Here is a 21278-nt window from a genome sequence, read left to right as displayed (position 1 = left end):
GTCTGGAGCAGTGTTCCGAAGGACAGCCAGCACCAGGGCAGGGGCCTCTCGGACCCCGGCAAGGCTTGAAGTCGCCGTAAATTGCCGAATCCGTCAGTGAAGGGGACATAGATCCCCCAACAACCAAGACCCGAGTGAAGGCAACAGCCCAACCTGTACAACAGAGACACCGCCACCGCCAGGGCACCAGTTTCTGAGGGCCAGCGCCTGCTGGCAAAGAGTAGAGCTCCCCCGGTCCAGCTTGAAGCCGGGGAGCGGGTTACCGGTGGGGACCCATCGCCACCAACAAGTACACAAGGTGCAAGGAAGAGGGACATCACCGTCACCTACTGGGAGAGCAATTGCAGCCGTCCGTGGGACCGTCTTACCAGCCGTTTGGTTTACCGTACAAACTGTGTCAACGTCTCAGGCTGAGTGAGTACCACAGTGCCGCAAGGCACAGCGCTGCCCCCGCGTCCCTGCGCCCACCAGGCCCTGCACCTCCCAAACCGTCACTGGGCCCCGGGATCACCGACCCCTACCCACGGAGGGGCAACACAACACCTGGCTGCTCCGCATCACCATCCCCGGGACCCCCCGTACTGAGCAGCGGTGGTGAAATCACCACAACCGTGGGTGGCGTCACGGACTATAAACAATCCCCACACCCAACCAATCCCTTTCACTCACGGGCGAGGAGTGCCGCTCGAGAAACCTCCGGGATCCGGCCTACAGCTCGAGCCACCACTGAGCAGCGGCCGCCGGACCCGAGCAGAAGGGGTGAGCGTAGTGTACTGACACCCTCCTCCCCGCCCGCGACAACTTGGCGTCACGAACAGGATCTTACCGCTCTGCCGTCAGGTAGAGGTGCGCCTTGTTACCGCCGGAGGTATCCGGCAGGAAAATTTCAGAAGCCGCCATCTTTGGCGCGAAAAGTTCCCGCTCGAGCGTCTTCTCGAGCAGTAGAGGCGCGAAGGCCAAAACCCCGCCCCGAGAGAGGACGGGCCGGAAAGAACTAAGGGGGACGCGATGGCGGCTGGCCGCATGTAGCTGCGGCTATAAAAGCAGGGACGCCAGGACTCTGCAACGATATTGGGTTCCTGGAAGGCACGCTTGCCAAGATGAACAACCCAACTCCCAACGAGGAAGCCCCCGCGCCCGGCACGGCGACGTGGTTGAGGGACTGGACCGTCCCGCTGAGTAACAGTCTGCAGGCCCATATGCAACTCCTCCTGGAGGAGTGGGAGACCGACATGGCGGACGTGGTGGCTGCTATGTGGAGACGCGAGGCAGAAGAGGATTTGGAGGAGCGGGTAAGCGACCCACGCCCCTGTATTCCTGAAGGATCGGCCGTTGGAGCTGAGGGGCCCGGCCGGTTTCCGCTCGCCCTGCCTCTCTCCCCGCTACCCGCGATAGTTGCTGCCGCCCCGCCATTAGGCCCGCTACCTGCCCAACCGGTAGCGATACCCTGCCCGGCCGCTCCGGCGGACCAGCCGGCTGCAGACGTCCAGGACGGCCCTGAAATGCACCAAGGGGAACCGCTAGAACCACGGCCCCTTAATAGCGTGGTGCCAGAAGTCCCAGTAGAGACTGTGCCAGACCCTGAGCCCGGGACCGTGGCTTGGATGAAGGCCCGGGTGATACAATTCCACCAACGTCAGCAGGATCAGATCTTCCGGATGCTGGAGCAGTGGACCAACGAGGTGGAGGAGCTGATTACAACTGCCCCGATGTGCGAAAGGGGAATAGATGTAGCAGAACCGACTGGTGACCCACGTCCCTATGTCCTATCTGGACCGGCCGCTGCGGCTGAGGGGCCCGGCCTAGTCTCGGCCTATGCATCGCCCTTGCCGTCACTTATGGGGCGCCTCAGTATAAGCTCGCCTACTCTGCTGCTCCATGCTACCACAGAAGGGGCTGAAGTGTCGGATGCTGGGGGCCAGGAGGCTGCGGCAGCTGGCGGCAACCCGCCTGACGCAGGAATAAGAGAGGACGACTCCTGCCCCAGCTCCGAGTCCATTGTTGCAGCTGAAGGAGCAAGTGAGCGTTCCCGCTATGTGGGGGACCCCGTGGTTTACCACACCCCGCGTACCGGTGGAAATGGGTACCGGGTACCCCTGTCACAGCAGGCATGTCAGTGCATGTTTGATGTGCTGGTGGCAGAGGATGGGTCCGCCTTAGCAGAGGAACCGGAGTAGGGCGGCGGATGCCCGCTGCAGCAGTCCCCGTTGGGACCACCACTTTGTTTGTTTGTTTGAAAGAATGATAAGAAAGATGATTAACCGAAGTTTCACCTGATTTACCGTGATTTGCAACCGGCTGGAGCCGACACCGTTGTCCCCGTGGGGACCGTTTAAAAAGTTATTTTGCATGGAGAACTATCCATGGACAAGCCCGTGAACTTGCAGGGCACCCACAAACGTTAGTGGCTTGTAAATATGTTGTTTACCGTTACCGTTTTCTGCAGGCCGCCTCCGGAGAGGCAGGTTGGAGGGAGGGCCCTCAGCGGAGCAGGCTGGGGCCCAGCCACCAAAGGAACCGGTGGCTACCCTCTGGAGGGAAGGACAGATCCCGCTCGGGTACCGTGTGCTGGACTGTGGGTCAAGGGGTGCTGCCTGGGCTTTAGGGGCAGCATCAGGGCCAGGTTGCTTGGGTGGGAGAGAGCGGAAACCGTAACCGTAAACCGTTTGCAACGTTAAAGTAAAATGTGCCTCCCGTTTTGGGAAGAGTTATTGAAAATTTATGTGTTATTTACCTTGTTATCCCTTTTTGCAGAAAAATAAAACCGGTGTAGGACGGCAGCCCGCGGACGGTCTGCATTTTGCTAAGGGGGAATGTGTCGCCCTGGGCAAGCCAGGGGACACAGGTCACACACCACCACACCCCACATCCCAGGTAGGCACATCTAAGCTGAACCAAAAATCCTTGTTGCCTTCCTCCAGAGGCTGATGATTCACACCAGGGGGTGGGCCAGGCGGTTGGCTCCGCCCACCAAGGAGATCACAGCTCTGGAGGCGGGAGAAACCAGGCAGTCTGAGTTGGAGTTGAGTCAGGGAGGAGGAAGTGCAAGGAGTGGAGGAGTAGCCCAGACAGGGCTAAAGTAAACAACTAAGTGAAAGTGAAAAAAAAGAAAGGTAGTAAAGGAGGAAAGCAAGAGTGGTGACAGAGAGAGAAAAGCCTGAAGGTCCAGCTGTGTGCAGGACAGGTCAGCAAGGTCAGCAACGGCGGTGACTGTCTGGAGGGGGACCGTTTGGAAGTTACTGGAAGGACCCCGTAGGCTGTGTGCCCGGTGGTCTGGAGCAGTGTTCCGAAGGACAGTCAGCACCAGGGCAGGGGCCTCTCGGACCCCGGCAAGGCTTGGAGTCGCCGTAAATTGCCGAATCAGTCAGTGAAGGGGACGTAGATCCCCCAACAACCAAGACCCGAGTGAAGGCAACAGCCCAACCTGTACAACAGAGACACCGCCACCGCCAGGGCACCAGTTTCTGAGGGCCAGCGCCTGCGGGCAAAGAGTAGAGCTCCCCCGGTCCAGCTTGAAGCCGGGGAGCGGGTTACCGGTGGGGACCCATCGCAACCAACAAGTACACAAGGTGCAAGGAAGAGGGACATCACCGTCACCTACTGGGAGAGCAATTGCAGCCGTCCGTGGGACCGTCTTACCAGCCGTTTGGTTTACCGTACAAACTGTGTCAACGTCTCAGGCTGAGTGAGTACCACAGTGCCGCAAGGCACAGCGCTGCCCCCGCGTCCCTGCGCCCACCAGGCCCTGCACCTCCCAAACCGTCACCGGGCCCCGGGATCACCGACCCCTACCCACGGAGGGGCAACACAACACCTGGCTGCTCCGCATCACCATCCCCGGGACCCCCCGTACTGAGCAGCGGTGGTGAAATCACCACAACCGTGGGTGGCGTCACGGACTATAAACAATCCCCACACCCAACCAATCCCTTTCACTCACGGGCGAGGAGTGCCGCTCGAGAAACCCCCGGGATCCGGCCTACAGCTCGAGCCACCACTGAGCAGCGGCCGCCGGACCCGAGCAGAAGGGGTGAGCGTAGTGTGCTGACACCCTCCTCCCCGCCCGCGACACTGGCATCTGGGGGAGCCAGCTCGTCTTTTCCCCAATACCGTTGATACAATGTGTATGGTATGGTGGTTACCTGTGATCCAGTGTCCAGGAGAGCCATCACCGGTATGCCGTCCACAGCAACGGGGATGATGGGCCGGGCCCCGATGTACCGGTCCCGCCAGTCTGGGGGGCCATGGGGTTCTACTCCTGAGGATTGGCCCGTGGCCCCAGGGGTTGCTCGTTTATCGGACACCGTCGGGAGTAGTGGCCGGGTTTGCTGCACCTGTAACAGATTGGGGGTCCATTCCGTGAGTCATTGGCCCTTCTCCGCTACATCCAGGGGACGTCCTCAGGGCTGTCGGCGAGCTGCATCTTCACCGGGGCCTGGGATCTGGTCGGAGGCTGGAGTGCGGCGAAGATCTTAGCGAGGTCCCCATCCATGCGGCGAACTTGAGCGGCGAGCTCTTCCATCGTTCCACTTGGGGCTACAGGCACTGGAGGTGCTGATGGGGTAGGGGCCACCACGACGGGAGCAGTCTCAACCGGCCACGGGGCTGGCTCAGGAGCTTCAAATGTGGGGGATTGCAGAGCTTTGATGGCCCGTTCCTTTAATATGGCAAAGTCCACATCAGGGTGTTCTAGGGCCCACAGCCGAAGCTGTTTGCGGTCCTCTGAGGACCTCATCCCCTGCACAAACTGCTCACTTAACATTTTGTTACTGTCCACACTCTTGATGGTGTCCACCCGCTTCAGTGTGCGGAGTGCGGTTTGCAGGTGCAGGGCATAGTCCCGAATGCTATCTGCGGGCCGTTGCCGGCATTGATAGAACTGCATCCGCAACTCGGCCTCGGTACGGGTCTCAAATGCAGTCTGCAGCTTTTCAAATATGGTGGCTACAGAGGACCGGTCCCCCTCGGCCCAGGTCTCCGCCTCTTGCTCGGCCGCGCTGGTTAGCTGCCCCAGCACTAGCGCTGCACGTTGCTTATCAGTCAGGGAGTACAGTTCTAGTAGTGGACTAAGTTTCTTCCGGAAAACCTGCAAGGCATCAGGTTTCCCGTCGTACTGCGGTAGCCAGGCAGCTCCGGGCACATAGGGCAAAGAGAACGGCATCACCTGAGCGAGAGCTGGGGCCGCGGTGCCCCCCGCCAGCGCGGCCGGGACCTGGGCAGGCCCATTCCCATCTATGGGTGCTCCCGCGGCTGCGTCCGCCGCTCTTCCAGCGGCTCCGTCGGGCGCAGACATCTTGTTTCCGTCCCCCTTAGTCTCTTTCCGGCTCCTCCTCTACAGGGGCGGGGTTTTGGCCTTCGCGCCTCCACTACTCGAGGAGACGCTCGAGCGGGAATTCTTCGCGCCCAAGATGGCGGCTTCACAAATTTTTCGGCCGGACACCTCCGGCGGTCACACAAGGCGCACTTCCACCAGTTGGTAGAACGGTAGGATCCTGTTTGTGACGCCAAGTTGTCGCGGGCGGCGGAAGGGATGCTGCGCTCTCCCACTGCTCGGGTCCTGCTGCTGCGGCTGCCGCTGCTCGGTGGTGGCTCGAGCGGTGGGCCGGATCCCGGGGACTCGAGCGGCGTTCCTCGCCTGTGAGTGAAAAGGGGGGGTTTGATTGTGGGGATTTGGTTATTGTCCGTGACGCCACCCACGGTTGTGGTGAAGTTGGTGACACCACCGCTGCTCTGTAAGGGGATTCCGGGAGCGGTGACAGGGAGCAGCTTTGATGTTAGTTCTCCCCTCCGTGGGTAGGGGGTTGGTTGTCCCGGGGCCCGGTGATGGGGTAGGAGTGGATGGCAGGCGGGTTACAGGGCCTGGTGAGGTGCAGGGTCGCGGGGGCAGCGCTGTGCCGCACGGCACGGTGGTACTCACTCAGCCAATGATGAGGACACAGTTCTCGGTAAAACACACGGCTGGATGGACGGGTCCCACAGATGGCTGCGGTGTTGTTTCTCCCGGCAGGTTGATGGTGACTGCCTTTCCCTGCACCTATGTACTGTAAACGGTTCCCACCGGTAACCCGCTCCCCAGCTTGGATATGGGCTGGAGGAGCCCCTTTTGCCCGCAGGCTCTGGCCCTGGGAACGGTAGCCTTGGCAGTGGCTGTGTTTCCCTCTCACGGTTGGACTGTTGCCTTCTGTCGGGACTTGGCTGCTGGGAAACCCCGGAGGTTCCCTTCGCTGACGGATTTGGCAAATTCACGGCGACTCCTAGCCTTGCCGGGGTCCGTAAGCCCCTGCCAGATGGTGCTGATTTCTCTTTGTGTACCGGTCCGGTACCGCCGGGCCACCGCCCGTCCACGGTCCTTACGGTAAAACTCCGATAGGCCACTCCTGCAGATGGTCACCACCGTCTGCCAACCTTGCTGTACTGCCCGGGCCACACACCCGGACGCTGTCAGTCTATTCCTCTACCACTTTCCTTCCTCTCACTTTCACCTCCAAAACTAATCTGTCTGCTTTTCCCGCCTCCAGGACTGTGAACTCATTGGTGGGCGGGGCCAACCGCCTGGCCCACCCCCTGGTGTGGACATCAGCCCCTGGCGGAAGGCAACAAGGGTTTGTGTCTGACTTCGGTGTGCCTGACCGGGAGTGTGGGGTGTGGTGGTGTTGTTCTCTGTGGCCCCTGGCTTTTCCAGGGCGCCACTCAGGCACCTCCCAATAAGGGAGGATGCCTTGCGTACACGGCGTGGTCGGGAAGCATTTCAGGATTAGGTCGCTCTGGTCCTTTAAGAGAACGGAGAGCAGCATGGGCTCGCCCTAAGCGCACTCCCAAGAGCCCTACTGTCCATGTGTGAGCCTCGGATGCCAGGGGACGGACCAGGAACCAAGAAGCAGGAGGATCATTGGCCCCTCAGACACATGGAGCGGGAGTACCAACGGAGGGACAGGAGAGACCTGGGGACCACACAGAGACCACACAGAAACTGCTGGAGCAGCAGAGGTGAGCAGGGTAGAGCGTCGGCGTTCCTGGTTTGGGAGCGCCGACCATATGACACTCGCTCATGATTTATCAGTTAATTCATTCTACAGCCAGCAATGCGCAGGGGAATAAAGGGCCTGTAAAATTCAAGTGGTGCAAACCTTTTAATTAAACCCAATTACAAAATATATTTTTAGCCCAAAATACATGAGTTAAGTAAAACTATTTATTTTTTTTTTATCAATATGCCATCACTTACTGAAATGGGATAACCCCCTTTAATCTTTAATTGCATCATTAGGATATTGGGAACAGAAATGGTTACACACCTTATTGCCTCTAAAGATTTTTCCATATCTGGCGATAGCAATCTTCCCTTGGACACTAATGTTCAGAACCCGGTCAAGGTAGAAAAAGTCTTCCGTACGCCCATAATTGACATATACCAGTTCTCCCTGCAATATAAAACATGAGGACTGAATATAAGCCAAAATATACCAATAGATCAGGACCCATACAGATCAGTAGAAACTAATGTACAATGGTCACGTATATTGTTATATACAGTTTGTATGTTGGCTTTAATCGTGTACCTCTAGGCGGCTCCGCTTTTTCAAGTAGTGGCCTTCTGATGGTGAAGATAAATGAACAATACAATGAAGTCTAATCAAAATGAATGTTTTTGGGTTGTCCACTACTAGGACAACCACTTCTGTGTCCACATTTCTCCCAAGGTAAAATAAAGCCTATACTCACTTCCCATACTGGTGCCGATCCAGCTGTGACAGGGCTCGCAGTGCCAGGGCTTACGTAGCGTTGTGACATTTTGTGAGCCTCATGTTCAATCAGCGCCAGCTTCCTTTTTCCCGCTTTTGGACCAAATAAGCAATCAACAGGAAGTGAGTACAGGCGCAGACCTCACTTCCTGTTCATTAACTCGTTTGGTCTGAAATCAGGGAGACAGAAGCTGACGCTGATTAGATGCGGGGCTCATGTGACATCACAACCTCACGTGAGCCCTGGGAATACATTGCTGGATTGATGCTAGTACGGGAGGTGAGTATAAGTTTTATTATTTTACCTGGGGTAAACATGCAGAATTAGAAGGGGTTGTCTAGTTGTGGGCAACCCCTTTAATTACAAGCTCTAGCCCTTTCTCCAGTTTGTGTCCGACACAGAATGAGGTTTTAGGTCTACGCCTGGGACTATGTGTACAGGGGATAGGCTGTCTGCTCACTTCAAAAGCTTAGCCAGTCCTCTTCTCTGGAAATGCTGATATTACACAGGAATGGACCAAATAAGCAATCAACAGGAAGTGAGTACAGCTGCAGACCTCACTTCCTGTTCATTAATTCGTTTGGTCCAAAATCAGGGAGACAGAAGCTGACGCTGATTAGATGCAGGGCTCATGTGACATCACAACCCCACGTAAGCCCTGGGAATACATTGCTGGATCGGTGCTGGGGAAATATGTGGAATTAGAAGGGGTTTTCCTAGTAGTGGACAACCTCTTTAACTACAAGCTCTAGCCCTTTCTCCAGTTTGTGTCCGACACAGTATAAGGTTTTATGTATATGCCTGGGACTATCTGTACAGGGGATAGGCTGTCTGCTCACTTCAACAGCTTAGCCAATCCTCTTCTCTGAAATTGCAGATACACAGGAAAAATAAGGGGGGGTATGGCTTATCTATTGAAAGAAAAAGTCAGATAGCCAGCCCCCTTCACATACAGCTCAAGTCATGTGCAAAAAGAGGAAACTCTGCCCTGTATTCGATATGGGTTGACAGAGGACATGTCGAGACCATAGATTGAAGTCAAAGATTGGGCCAAATTTCAGACCTAAAGTATATTAGTAGTAAGTTCCACATGAAAATAGTGGAAAAGCTGCCCACGTTTGCTTGAAGAGCTTACGGTTAAATAATGCATTATGAGGTTTCATCTGTGTGATGGTTTACATTCCCTTAGCTGCAGATAGGGATCAGCCCAGGATAGGAGAAGTTACCTGGGCACAAAGGAAGCCGTTTCCTGTTTGTTAGATAGGGACAAGATTGAAAAGTGTAAGGACCTATGGTCCTGTAACTTCCAGACCTGCATGATGGGTGTTGTATGCCAAGGAGGGGAAGACCATATCGGATAGCATGATATTATGAAGTAACTAAGGAATAAGTAGCAGACGTCTTTCTTTTTTGAGTCAAGGAGCCTAAAGTAAGGACTTAACGGAAAGAAAGAAGGAACCTTATGTAACAGAGTGTCCCTCCCCCGCCTGTGCTCATGTTGTAATAGTCTGTCTCTTCTTGACTGTCCTGTATATACTACTGGTGGGGGATTGTTTGTTTTCTTCTCAGCATGGGACTTCTCCAATCCACAACTTGGTAAACAAGACAGAGCCAGGAGTCTAAAGTCCATTCATACATCAAATGTCCGGGCGGAGTTGGACTCTTCTGCCCACCTAAGGGGCTGATCCCAGGAGAGAAGAACAATGAGACCCATGTTAGGTCAGTTAGTTGGATCTCGGCTGGAGAAGGACTAGAATTTATAGCTGAGGCTGGATCCTAGAGCCTGTGTATGGACTGTTACAGACTGGAGATCAGTGGCCACGTGGGATTGCGTTTTGTTGTTCACTCCGTTGGACTCAAGGACCATTGCCATATTTTCCCTGGAGTCGGAATACCGGGAGGCGCCCCCGGATCTTTTGTTTTGTTGTGGACTCCTTGCAGACTTTAAGGATTTATATTTATGTTTGGTGTTTTATCTTTGTGGTTCCAATAAAGCCCTTTGGATTGTTCCTTGGCCTGGCATCCCTTAGGGGTGCTTCACACACAGCGAGATCGCTGCTGAGATCGCTGCTGAGTCACGGTTTTTGTGACGCAGCAGTGACCTCATTAGCGATCTCGCTGTGTGTGACACTGAGCAGCGATCTGGCCCCTGCTGTGAGATCGCTGCTCGTTACACACAGCCCTGGTTCGTTTTTTATTGTTGCTCTCCCGCTGATAAGCACACATCGCTGTGTGTGACAGCGAGAGAGCGACAAAATGAAGCAAGCAGGGAGCAGGAGCTGGCATCTGGCAGCTGCGGTAAGCTGTAACCAGGGTAAACATCGGGTAACCAAGGTGGTTACCCGATATTTACCTTTGTTACCAGCGTCCGCTCTCGCTGCCAGTGCCGGCTCCCTGCTCTCTGCACATGTAGCTGCAGTACACATCGGGTTAATTAACCCGATGTGTACTGTAGCTAGGAGAGCAGGGAGGCAGCGCTAAGCAGTGTGCGCGGCTCCCTGCTCTCTGCACATGTAGCGACGTTATGATCGCTGTTGCGTCGCTGTGTTTGACAGCTAAGCAGCGATCATAACAGCGACATACAAGGTCACTGTTACGTCACAGAAAATGGTGACGTAACAGCGACGTCGTTGTCGCTGTCGCTATGTGTGAACCCAGCTTTACTGCCCTGTCGCATACACCTTCACACCTTAACCTTAGGGTTAAGTGACAGAAGGATCTGTTATCTCAGGTAAGTGTTATCTATAGCAAACATACTTTTACTAGATAAGAAGTGGAAGTGTTGCCAAACCTGAGGGCCATAGAGGAGAAGATGGCCAGGCTGGGACCTTAATTCTCTTATGGCGACTTGCATATGCAGTAGAGCGTGTGGCCCATCTTAAAAGGAATTTGAGACTAGCAGTGAAGAGTTGTATCCACGCTTCTCAGCTAAGGAGGTCCTCATCAAGCAATCTGGTATTGAGAATAGCTGTGGGGGGCCGTAGCGACACACCTCCACCTGTGCGTCCCTCAGAGAGGAAGATGGAGATTCCCGCAATGGTTTGCTAGACTGATATACCATGTAATGAAAAAATAATTTACCGTCACGTGTAGAAATAAAGTTCCTTCTATAAGATGGAGAAGAAGCGTTCTTGAATGTTGTGTCTGATATCTGATGTATATGCTCCTCAAGTTTTTAGTGTAAAGAAAAGTTTATTTTTGGACACTGGTCTTCTCGTTCATCTCTATTCCATTTGGTCTTGGCCTGCCATATTGAGCGGCAGTGTGCGGTGTGCAGAGGCGTATCACCAATGTAACACCATCACACACACCCACCCAAGACCCCAATTTTCCTGTAACACGGCGGGGTCCGTTTGATGAGGCGCACCTCTGCCATGGCTGCCCTCTACTCGCCCATTACACATACCGTAACTTACTATTTAATCTTAAACTTTTTAAAAGTCATTACATTTTCTTAGCGCAATTGTACTCAAGTTAACACCTTAGAGAGATTTTCTGGTACATTTCAGTTTTTTTGCAAATTTTGTTACATTAACTTGTTTTTCATTTTTTTAGTTAAAAAGACCTGCATGTTCTGTTATAAAGACATAAAAAACACAAAAAAACTAATTTGCACAAAATTCATGAACCGCTCTATTTTTAAAGGGAACCTGTCACCGGATTTGGGGCCTATAAGCTGCGGCCACCACCAGTGGCCTCTTATATACCACATTCCAGAATACTGTATACAAGAGCCCAGGCCGCTGCGTAGAACATAAAAAACACTTTATAATACTTACCTAAACGGGCGGTGCGGTGCAACTGGTCGGATGGGTGTCTCTGTTCTCCGACACTGGCGCCTCCTTTTCCAGCCATCTTTGTCCTCTTTCTTCTGAAGCCTGGGTGCATGACGCGTCTACGTCATTGACACTCGCCGGTCCCGCACATGCGCACTACAATACTGTTGATCTTCTCTGCTCAAGGCAGATCAAAGTGAGCCTGCGCAGGACCTCAATGTCGGCTAGTGTAGATTATGTAGGACGCGTCGTGCATCCAGGCTTCAGAAGAAGGAGGACAAAGATGGCCGAAAAAGGAGGCGCCAGTACGGGAAAACGGAGACACCATTCCGACCAGTCTGCACTTTACTGCCCCTTAGGTGAGTATTATAAAGTGATTTTTACGTTCTACACAGCGGCCTGGGCTCTTATATACAGTATGTTAGAATGCTGTATATAAGAGGCCACTGGTGGTGGCCGCAGCTTATAGTCACCAAATCTGGTGACATGTTCCCTTTAAAAACTGGGTGCAAAAAATGTCAATGAATATCCCAAGACAAAAAAGGAAAGTTACTTAAAAACTCAACTGCTAAATTGGAGTCCTTAGAGTTCACTTTAGGCAAAAAAAGAGCCAGATTTCCACCACTATCATGGGGCACTAATCGTTTGCAGCAAAATCATTCTACTGTGCACTGTAGGTACAGTATATGCGGTCCAATGGTTTTGGTCACAGCCAGTTCTTGGTACCAAAGGAGGCCGAGACGCGCTTCTGCTGTATATTAAGAGACACCTGAACTAGGTGGGTTTTGTTACAGTTTGTGTATTGGGGTCCAGGGGCTTCAGATTAACTGATGTTTCTCAAATAAAAAAAATTATATATGTAAGGCTTACGGCATGTAACATCTAAGGACTGCCAAACAGTGGCACGCACTGTCCTAAGAAGAATATTACCCCTCCTGAACAAAGTTCCGGGCTCTACGTCCTCTTCTTGCTCTCCTTTAGGTCTGTCTGCAACCTTGTGCACTTCTGGAAGATCATGCTCCCAAGCTAAATAGGATATCTCCGGTTATGCTGCATCGCTAGGTGATTCCAATATACTGCAGGCCAGGTATGCTTTGCACTCTGTGACAAACCCAGCTCTGCTAATTTTATTTCAGAGATACACATTTTGCTGCGAGCTCTGCATTAAACACTGTGATCATGCAACTCTGCTGGATTCCTGAGTCAACTGTGCCATACAGTTTGGCAACTCAGAGCTCCTTAACTAGGTTCTCATCATCGATTTTCCTCTATTTCTGTTATGTATGTGTCACAGCTTGTCACGGAGGTGTCATGGATGGTTCACAATTCAGTGGCAGCAAGAGCTATAATATACCAAAGATTGGCAGCATGTGTTGTTATCTGACAGTTCCCCGTTTCTGCATCTGTGAACATTATGACCTTGAGAAATTGTCAGTTTTTCCTCTCAGTTGCCAGCCTCTGACTTCTTTTATAAACCTCACCTTGGGGTGGTTTGGATGCAGTTTATAGTTGTTCCCGGCTGTGGTCTGCAGCGGTCGTCTCCTGTTTCTACAGAGACTTCTTTGGTAGCTGCTTCTCAGATAAATGTTTGCTTTTGCTATCTACCTGGACTCAGGTGGTAGCATCCTTATTTCCCCTGTATTGTTTCCTTTTGTCCCCCTTAAGTGTTCCTAGTGTTGACAAGCGCTCATACCCATCATCCTTAACTAGGGGTCAGATCAGGCTTACCTACGGTCAGGGATCCAGCTCGGCGACAGGTGTGGAACCTGTATAGGGTCGGTGAGGGCAGTGAGGGTGAGGTGCAAGTTGTCAGGGGTCACTACTTCCCCCTTTTCCTAGAGATAAGGCATTCCTTTCCCATGCCCTTTGTATTGTACTATATCCTTGACCGTGACAACTTTCTTATGAATTTCAACTCTGCCATTTCTGTTGCCGTAATCTCAACTTTGCGTCTTGGGATCGAGTGGTTCCCAGTTCCTCATCCTAACTCTCCCTCCAACTATTGACTCGGACTGATGGTGTCGAGAAGCCGCCTCATCGGGGAAATATAACTGAGAATATATGGGGTAAGGGTGCAACATCAACATTCTAAAGGGGTATTTCAAAGCCCTGTTCTCTGGAGTGGTGGTCCCATCAGTGATACTTCTATCAATTGAAAGTTGTCCTCTATTCTTTGGATGGGTGATACAGTAAATATCATTGCTGCTTACCTCAGGGGTCCCCGCGGCTGAGTATGCATTGTATGGTGGCACAACACCAGTAACATTCTCATATCCTGGTGGCGTGGGCTCCAATAAAGACGTATTAAATACCTAGAAAAAAGCCAAGCAGATGAGTTACACAAATAGATCTACCGCACAAATGTACTTTGTTGACAGGTAAATAACACAAGTCATAACACTATAGGTGGCCTATAAATCACTGCAAGAAAATAATACCTACACATGCATACTGCGCACTATCTGCTCACTCCGGATATATGTAATGAGTGTAAACTGCCAGAACAATGAAAATAATCCCAGATCGAAGAGTAAAATGACCGTGTGTTCAACCACGCCGCTACAACCAAGACCCTTCATTATCAATGATCGGTAGTTGGGGAATAGGGAGGAAAATTTAAATACACGTTATGGATGTGTCCTAATTCAGGAATATCAGTTGTCCCTGACCGATCCAATGTCAAGTAAAAACTTATAATGTGATGGCATTTGCTTATAAAATGGGAAACAAAATGTACCAAAAAAGTTGAGACAATGTGTATATACATTACATTATTTATCCTGAGTTACTTCCTGTATTATACTCCAGAGCTGCACTCCCTATTCTGCTGGTGCAGTCACTGTGTATATACATTACATTACTGATCCTGTACTGATCCTGAGTTACCTCCTGTATTAAACTCCAGAGCTGCACTCCCTATTCTGCTGGTGCAGTCACTATGTACATACATTACATTACTGATCCTGTACTGATCCTGAGTTACCTTCTGTATTATACTCCAGAGCTGCACTCACTATTCTGCTGGTGCAGTCACTGTGTACATACATTACATTACTGATCCTGTACTGATCCTGAGTTACCTTCTGTATTATACTCCAGAGCTGCACTCATTATTCTGCTGGTGCGGTCACTGTGTACATACATTACATTACTGATCCTGTACTGACCCTGAGTTACATCCTGTATTATACTCCAGAGCTGCACTCACTATTCTGCTGATGCAGTCACTGTGTACATACATTACATTACTGATCCTGTACTGATCCTGAGTTACCTCCTGTATTATTCTCCAGAGATGCACTCACTATTCTGCTGGTGCAGTCACTGTGTACATACATTACATTACTGATCCTGTACTGATCCTGAGTTACCTCCTATATTATACTCCAGAGCTGCAGTCACTATTCTGCTGGTGCAGTCACTGTGTACATACATTACATTACTGACCCTGTACTGATCCTGAGTTACACCCTGTATTATACTCCAGAGCTGCACTCACTATTCTGCTGGTGCAGTCACTGTGTACATACATTACATTACTGATCCTGAGTTACATCCTATATTATACTCCAGAGCTGCACTCACTATTCTGCTGGTGCAGTCACTGTGCACATACATTACATTACTAATCCTGTACTGATCCTGAGTTACCTCCTGTATTATACACCAGAGCTGCACTCCCTATTCTGCTGGTGTGGTCACTGTGTACATACATTACATTACTGATCCTGTACTGATCCTGAGTTACATCCTGTATTATACTTCAGAGCTGCACTCACTATTCTGCTGGTGTGGTCACTGTGTACATACATTACATTACTGACCCTGTACTGATCCTGAGTTACCTCCTGTATTATACACCAGAGCTACACTCACTATTCTGCTGGTGCAGTCACTGTGTACATACATTACATTACTGATCCTATATTCAGCCTGAGTTACCTCCTGTATTATACACCAGAGCTGCGCTCACTATTCTGCTGGTGCAGTCACTGTGTACATACATTACATTACTGATCCTGTACTGATCCTGCATTACCTCCTGTATTATACACCAGAGCTGCGCTCACTATTCTGCTGGTGCAGTCACTGTGTACATACATTACATTACTGATCCTGAGCTACATCCTGTATTATACTCTAGAGCTGCACTTGTGATGCCCTGGCCTATCAGGTCGTCCCAGGGTATTCTCCAATCTGCCCTTCAGCACAGTATCCACCCTCCTTGGTTATGGGTCCTGGTCTTTTGGTGTTGCAAACAGCTGAGCCAATCCAAAAACCCTAGAAACACTTCCCATTTTGACCTACCAGATGCACCATTGGGGGGCCTGAAGGCAATAGAGCCGCCCACATGGGGGTTGGTGAGGAAAAAGTGAGGAAAGTGACAGTTGAGCAGTTGACAGTGGAAGAGTGAGGAGTGAAGTGGAGAGGAGCAGGGCTCCTGTGTACTAGGTGGCAGACGGTCTGGGCCTGGTAGGAGCTGGAACCCTGGTCGCAGGGGATAGGGTCAAGGGGCACGGACTGCCGAGGAGGGCGGCCGGCAGCCTTGAGCTATCACCGGGCAGGGGCCGGGGCACGACAGGGTACGTGGACCCCAGGCTGGGAAGTAGCTCCACGCAGCCTGGCAATTTACCCGACGGGGGTGAAGACTTCAAGTGTCATCCCCAACCCGCTCCAAAATTGGGGTACTAGCGCACCGATGGGATAGGACTTACCCAATACAGTCCAAAGAAATCCTACGCGTGAACCCTGAGAGCAAGCTCCCTCCGTTAGCCACACGGGTGAGCGGGACCCAACAAGTTTTAAGCTTCCGGGTCCAACAGAGAAAATACAGGTGCCAGGAGAGGGCTACGGACCAACTGCAACACCAAGGGCATGGACCCCAGCATGCTCCCTCCAAGCTGCAGTGGTGCTCGGAACGTTGGTTTACAAGCTGTCGGTGTGGTTATTTCAGGACTGTGTGAGTACCCTGCAAACCCCTCTTCTACATCCCAACGGCACCCCTACATCATCCCTCACCATCACCGGGCTCCCGGGGCAAAAAAACCCTACCCACGGAGGGGTTAAAAACACCTAGCTGCCATTCCACCTCCACCGGGCATCCCCAACAGCAGTGGTGGTACCTCAACTTACTACGCACCGTGGGTGGCGTCACAAACTTTCCTAATGCCCTTGTATATACATTGCCCCTCCTTTTACTTCGAGTGTCCGTGCGGGATCCCCAGGTTCGGAGGCCCCTTGGGCCACCGCGGCTCTGGATCCGAGCGGCTCGGCTGCTGCTACGGGGGCAGTAAACACTCACTATTCTGCTGGTGCAGTCACTGTGTGCATACTGTACATTACATTACCTATCCTGTACTGATCCTATGTGACAGTTTTAGTACAGTGTGGCAGGTACTTCCCAGTTTGTGAGGGAAAGGAGAGCCAGGATGGGAGGAGTGACGGAGCTAGAGGGTTGGCTAGTGAGACAGGCCTGGGAGAAGTTAGTTCTGCAGAGGGGTTCTGGGCGTATGGATGGTGCTTGGTAACTTGGGCCAGTTGGGGTATCCTAAAATTTCCGGAGCATAAGGCTCACCTCAGGATGAGCTTAGAAGAGACCAGGGACTGGACAGACGTGCCCAAGTGAGAGAGTTCCTTGGGACAGGCTTAAGGAATTTGAGCGGCTAAAACCATCCGTGGCAGCGATTGGACATGGGCAGCCACGGAGCCGAGATTGGTGTTCAGTAGAAGCTTAGGCTCGGCAACTAGAAGGCTAATTTCCAGGCAGCGGGCTAGGCAGAATTAGTATCCCAGGGAACAGCGGCAGCAGAACGAGATAGGAATGGCCATGTCTATCAAAAAGGTTGAAGAACATATAAACCGTTCCATGTTGTTTTGTAAAGATACTCTCTGTGTGATGTTTTGACCTAGCTGCCATGTCTACGACAGTGTCCGGCTGTGAGGAGGTGGACACTCCCCTGACGACCAAAGTAAGTGTCGCGGGCGGAGGAGGGGACGCTGCGCTCTCCCACTGCTCGGGTCCGGCCGCTGCTGCGGCTACTGCTCGGTGGTGGCTCGAGCGGTGGGCCGGATCCCGGGGACTCGAGCGGTGTTCCTTGCCCGTGAGTGAAAAGGGTTTTTGATTGTGGGGATTTGATATTGTCCGTGACGCCACCCACGGTTGTGGTGAAGTTGTGACACCACCGCTGCTCTGGACAGGGATCCCGGGAGCGGTGACAGGGAGCAGCTTTGATGCTAGTTCTCCCCTCCGTGGTTAGGGGGTTGGTTGTCCCGGGACCCGGTGATGGGGTAGGGATGGATGGCAGGCGGGTTACGGGGCCTGGTGAGGTGCAGGGTCGCGGGGGCAGCGCTGTGCCGTACGGCACGGTGATACTCACTCAGCCAATGATGAGGACACAGTTCTCGGTAAAACACACGGCTGGATGGACGGGTCCCACAGACGGCTGCGGTGTTGTTTCTCCCGGCAGGTTGATGGTGACTGCCTTTCCCTGCACCTTTGTACTGTAAACGGTTCCGATGGGTTCCCACTGGTAACCCGCTCCCCAGCTTGGATATGGGCTGGAGGAGCCCCCTTTTGCCCGCAGGCTCTGGCCCTGAGAAACGGTTGCCTTGGCGGTGGCGGTGTCTCCCTCTCTTGGTTGGACGGTTGCCTTCTTTCGGGACTTGGCTGCTGGGAAACCCAGGAGGTTCCCTTCGCTAACGGATTTGGCAAATTCACGGCGACTCCTAGCCTTGCCGGGGTCCTCAAGCCCCTGCCAGATGGTGCTGACTTCTCTTCGTGTACCGGTCCGGTACCGCCGGGCCACCGCCCGTCCACGGTCCTTACGGTAAACTCAGATAGGTCACTCCTGCAGACGGTCACCACCGTCTGCCAACCTTGCTGATCCGTCCGGGCCACACACCCGCACCAACTTCAGGCTGCTTAATTGCCACTTCCTTCTTTCCACTTTCACTTCCCTAGCTGATCTGCCTGCTTTTCCCGCCTCCAGGACTGTGAACTCCTCGGTGGGCGGGACCAACCGCCTGGCCCACCCCCTGGTGTGATCATCAGCCCCTGGAGGAAGGCAACAAGGGTTTTGTGTCTGACTTAGGTGTGCCTGACCGGGAGTGCGGGGTGTGTTGGTGTTGTTCTCTGTGGCCCCTGGCTTGTCCAGGGCGCCACATAAGTGTCACACCCCCTGTCTGGGGTGGATTACAACCACAGGTTCAGTCTGGTGAAGTAGAGACCAGCGTTTTCTCCTCTTTACAGATGCGTCCACTTTGGGGGCAAAGCTCACTCTTTTTACTTCAAGGGTCACTTTAAGAGTTGAGACAGTTTTCTGCATTTCTTAAAACACAAAATCAATTGACATGCACCTTGGCTACCTCCCAACACAATGATGAGCCATTGTCCCGCATTGTATACCGCTCCTATATAACAGGAATCCTAATGAAGGACAGAGCCGCTGTCTGCATGTGTTTAATGGAAACTGCTAGGGGAATAAAAAACAGAGAAAAGAAAGAGCTTTAGATCATGGCCAGACGCTATTCATCAAAGCAGCTGAACGTATCAGCTGCCTTCATCTCTGCGGTGATTAATTGTGAAAGTCACATCTCAGAAGGTCAAGAAAAAAAAATGACATCAGTTGGAGAAATTACCATAGAATTGTTAACGATTTAAGTCCTGGACTGTGTAATGGGCGGCTACAATAGTTGCACAACGACACACAAGTATGTAAAGGACCAATAAATACCCTGTTTCCCTGAAAATAAGACCTACCCTGAAAATAAGCCCTAGCGGGATTTTACAGGATTTTTGAAAGCTTGAAATATAAGCCCTACTCCAAAAATAAGCCCTAGTAACAGTCACGGGTATTTGCTGGTCGCAAATTTGCTGGTCTTGCCCTTCACCTCTGAAGGCAACTTACCTTTTGGGAAATCGAAAGGATGGGATGGTAAAATTTAAGGCCATCATCAGAAGATGAACTGTACTTTAAATTAGAATTTTAGGGTTAAATGTATTTTTGAAAACAAGGTTTTCTTCTTCCATATAAAAATCTTTTAGAAAATAAAGCTAGCTATTTGTCAGTGCCTGCTAAAGATTTGACATTAAAGGATCTAAATAGCTATTGCTACTTATTACAGCATACTCCCAATTAGACAGTTAATCACATTTGTAGGTATTGTTAGTTAGTAGTGCCTGCTGTAAATTTGCTAGTAAACTAGGTAAAAAGGTCTTGGCAGTTTTCATTGCCTGCTCAAAATTCCGCAGTCAATCACATTTGTAGTTATTGTTAGTTAGTACTGCCTGCTGTAATTTTGCTAGTGAACTAACTAAAATGGTCTTGGCAGTTTTCATTGCCTGCTCAAAATTATGCAGTCAATCACATTTCTAGGCATTGTTAGTTAGTAGTACCAGCTGAAAATTTACTAGTGAACTAGCTAAAACGGTCTTGGCAGTTTTCATTGCCTGCTCAAAATTACGCAGTTAATCACATTTCTAGATATTGTAGTTAGTATTGCCAGCTGTAAATTTGCTAATGAACTAGGTAAAAAGGTCTTGGCACTTTTCAGTATCTACTCAAAATTACGCAGTGAACAACATTTCTAGCTATTGGTACTTTTTAGTGACTTCACAATATTGCCAACTAATTTATCTTTTGTGTCAGGTGTCGCCGTAGGGTTGCTAAACATCTGCTTTAATGAGGAAGGGTACATCAACCATGTGTGATAAAGCACGAAGAGGTTGTGGTAGAGAGTGAATAGGTGGTGTGTTGTAAGTGTATGTGTGGGAAGTTCTGTTAGTGAAAGCTCTAGTGAGCAAACATCAGATCCTCCTATCCCAAGAGAAAAAAGAGCGTCCATTACTCTACAGCAGGGGTGGGGAACCTTTTTACTGCCGGGGGCCATTTGGAATTTCCTACTAACCTTTGGGGGCCGCACAACATTATCAACCTGAAAAATAACCCTGCTATATTTGGTCAAACGATTAACTCACCCCTATTGTGGTGGCCGGAGCTGCTTCTCTTTGGTGCGATTGTAATGTTCGGTGATATTGATCATCTTGTTTCTCACAGCTGCTTTTCCAGGTTTGTCTCTGTCTGGAGATGCTGGGGGCATACACATCACAGGAGGGGCCAGGGCGCATAAATTACAGGAGACACTGGGAGTACACATCACAGGAGGGGCTGGGGCATATACATCACAGGAGGGGCTGGGGCATATACATCACAGGAGGGGCTGGGGCATATACATCACAGGAGGGGCTGGGGCATATACATCACAGGAGGGGCTGAGGCATATACATCACAGAAGGGGCTGGGGCATATACATCACAGGAGGGGCTGGGGCATATACATCACAGGAGGGGCTGGGGCATATACATCACAGGAGGGGCTGGGGCATATACATCACAGGAGGAGCTGGGGCATATACATCACAGGAGGGGCTGGGGCATATACATCACAGGAGGGGCTGGGGCATATACATCAGTAGGGGGCATGGACAGCCCTGGCGGTGGCACAGACATGACTGGGGACACGCACAGCACTGGGTGGCAGCACGCACAGCACTGGGTGGCAGCACGCACTGCACTGGGTGGCAGCACGCACTGCACTGGGTGGCAGCACGCACTGCACTGGGTGGCAGCACGGACTGCACTGGGTGGCAGCATTAGGGAGACAGACAGGTCTGGGGGAACATAGACATCAATAGGAGAGCACGGACTGGGGAGCATAGAAAGCAGTGGGAGGGTACAGACAGCAGTAGCGAGTTAAGAGC

The 21278-nt window shown here is 51.6% G+C and overlaps 1 protein-coding gene across 2 annotated transcripts in view; it reads right to left on the bottom strand.

Annotated features, from left to right (window-relative positions):
- The window catches only part of LOC142292299 (putative N-acetylated-alpha-linked acidic dipeptidase), a 166250-nt gene that overhangs the window by 44854 nt on the left and 100118 nt on the right, over positions 1–21278 (bottom strand). The window contains exons 1-3 of one of the 2 annotated variants that reach the window (XM_075337570.1): positions 20497–20661; positions 13730–13831; positions 7296–7421 (exon numbers count right to left, since the gene is read on the bottom strand). In XM_075337570.1, the coding sequence (XP_075193685.1) occupies positions 7296–7421; positions 13730–13831; positions 20497–20646 (378 nt within the window). In that variant the 5' untranslated portion in view covers positions 20647–20661. Of the gene's footprint in view, positions 1–7295; positions 7422–13729; positions 13832–20496; positions 20662–21278 lie in introns of those variants that run through there. The other variant, XM_075337569.1, reaches the window with a different exon arrangement.

The sequence above is a fragment of the Anomaloglossus baeobatrachus genome, chromosome 2 (genome assembly GCF_048569485.1).
Source record: "Anomaloglossus baeobatrachus isolate aAnoBae1 chromosome 2, aAnoBae1.hap1, whole genome shotgun sequence".
In the NCBI taxonomy this organism is placed as follows: Eukaryota; Metazoa; Chordata; class Amphibia; order Anura; family Aromobatidae; genus Anomaloglossus; species Anomaloglossus baeobatrachus.
The sequence above is the reverse complement of the archived record's forward strand: the minus strand, read 5'-3'. Positions and strand labels throughout refer to the sequence as shown.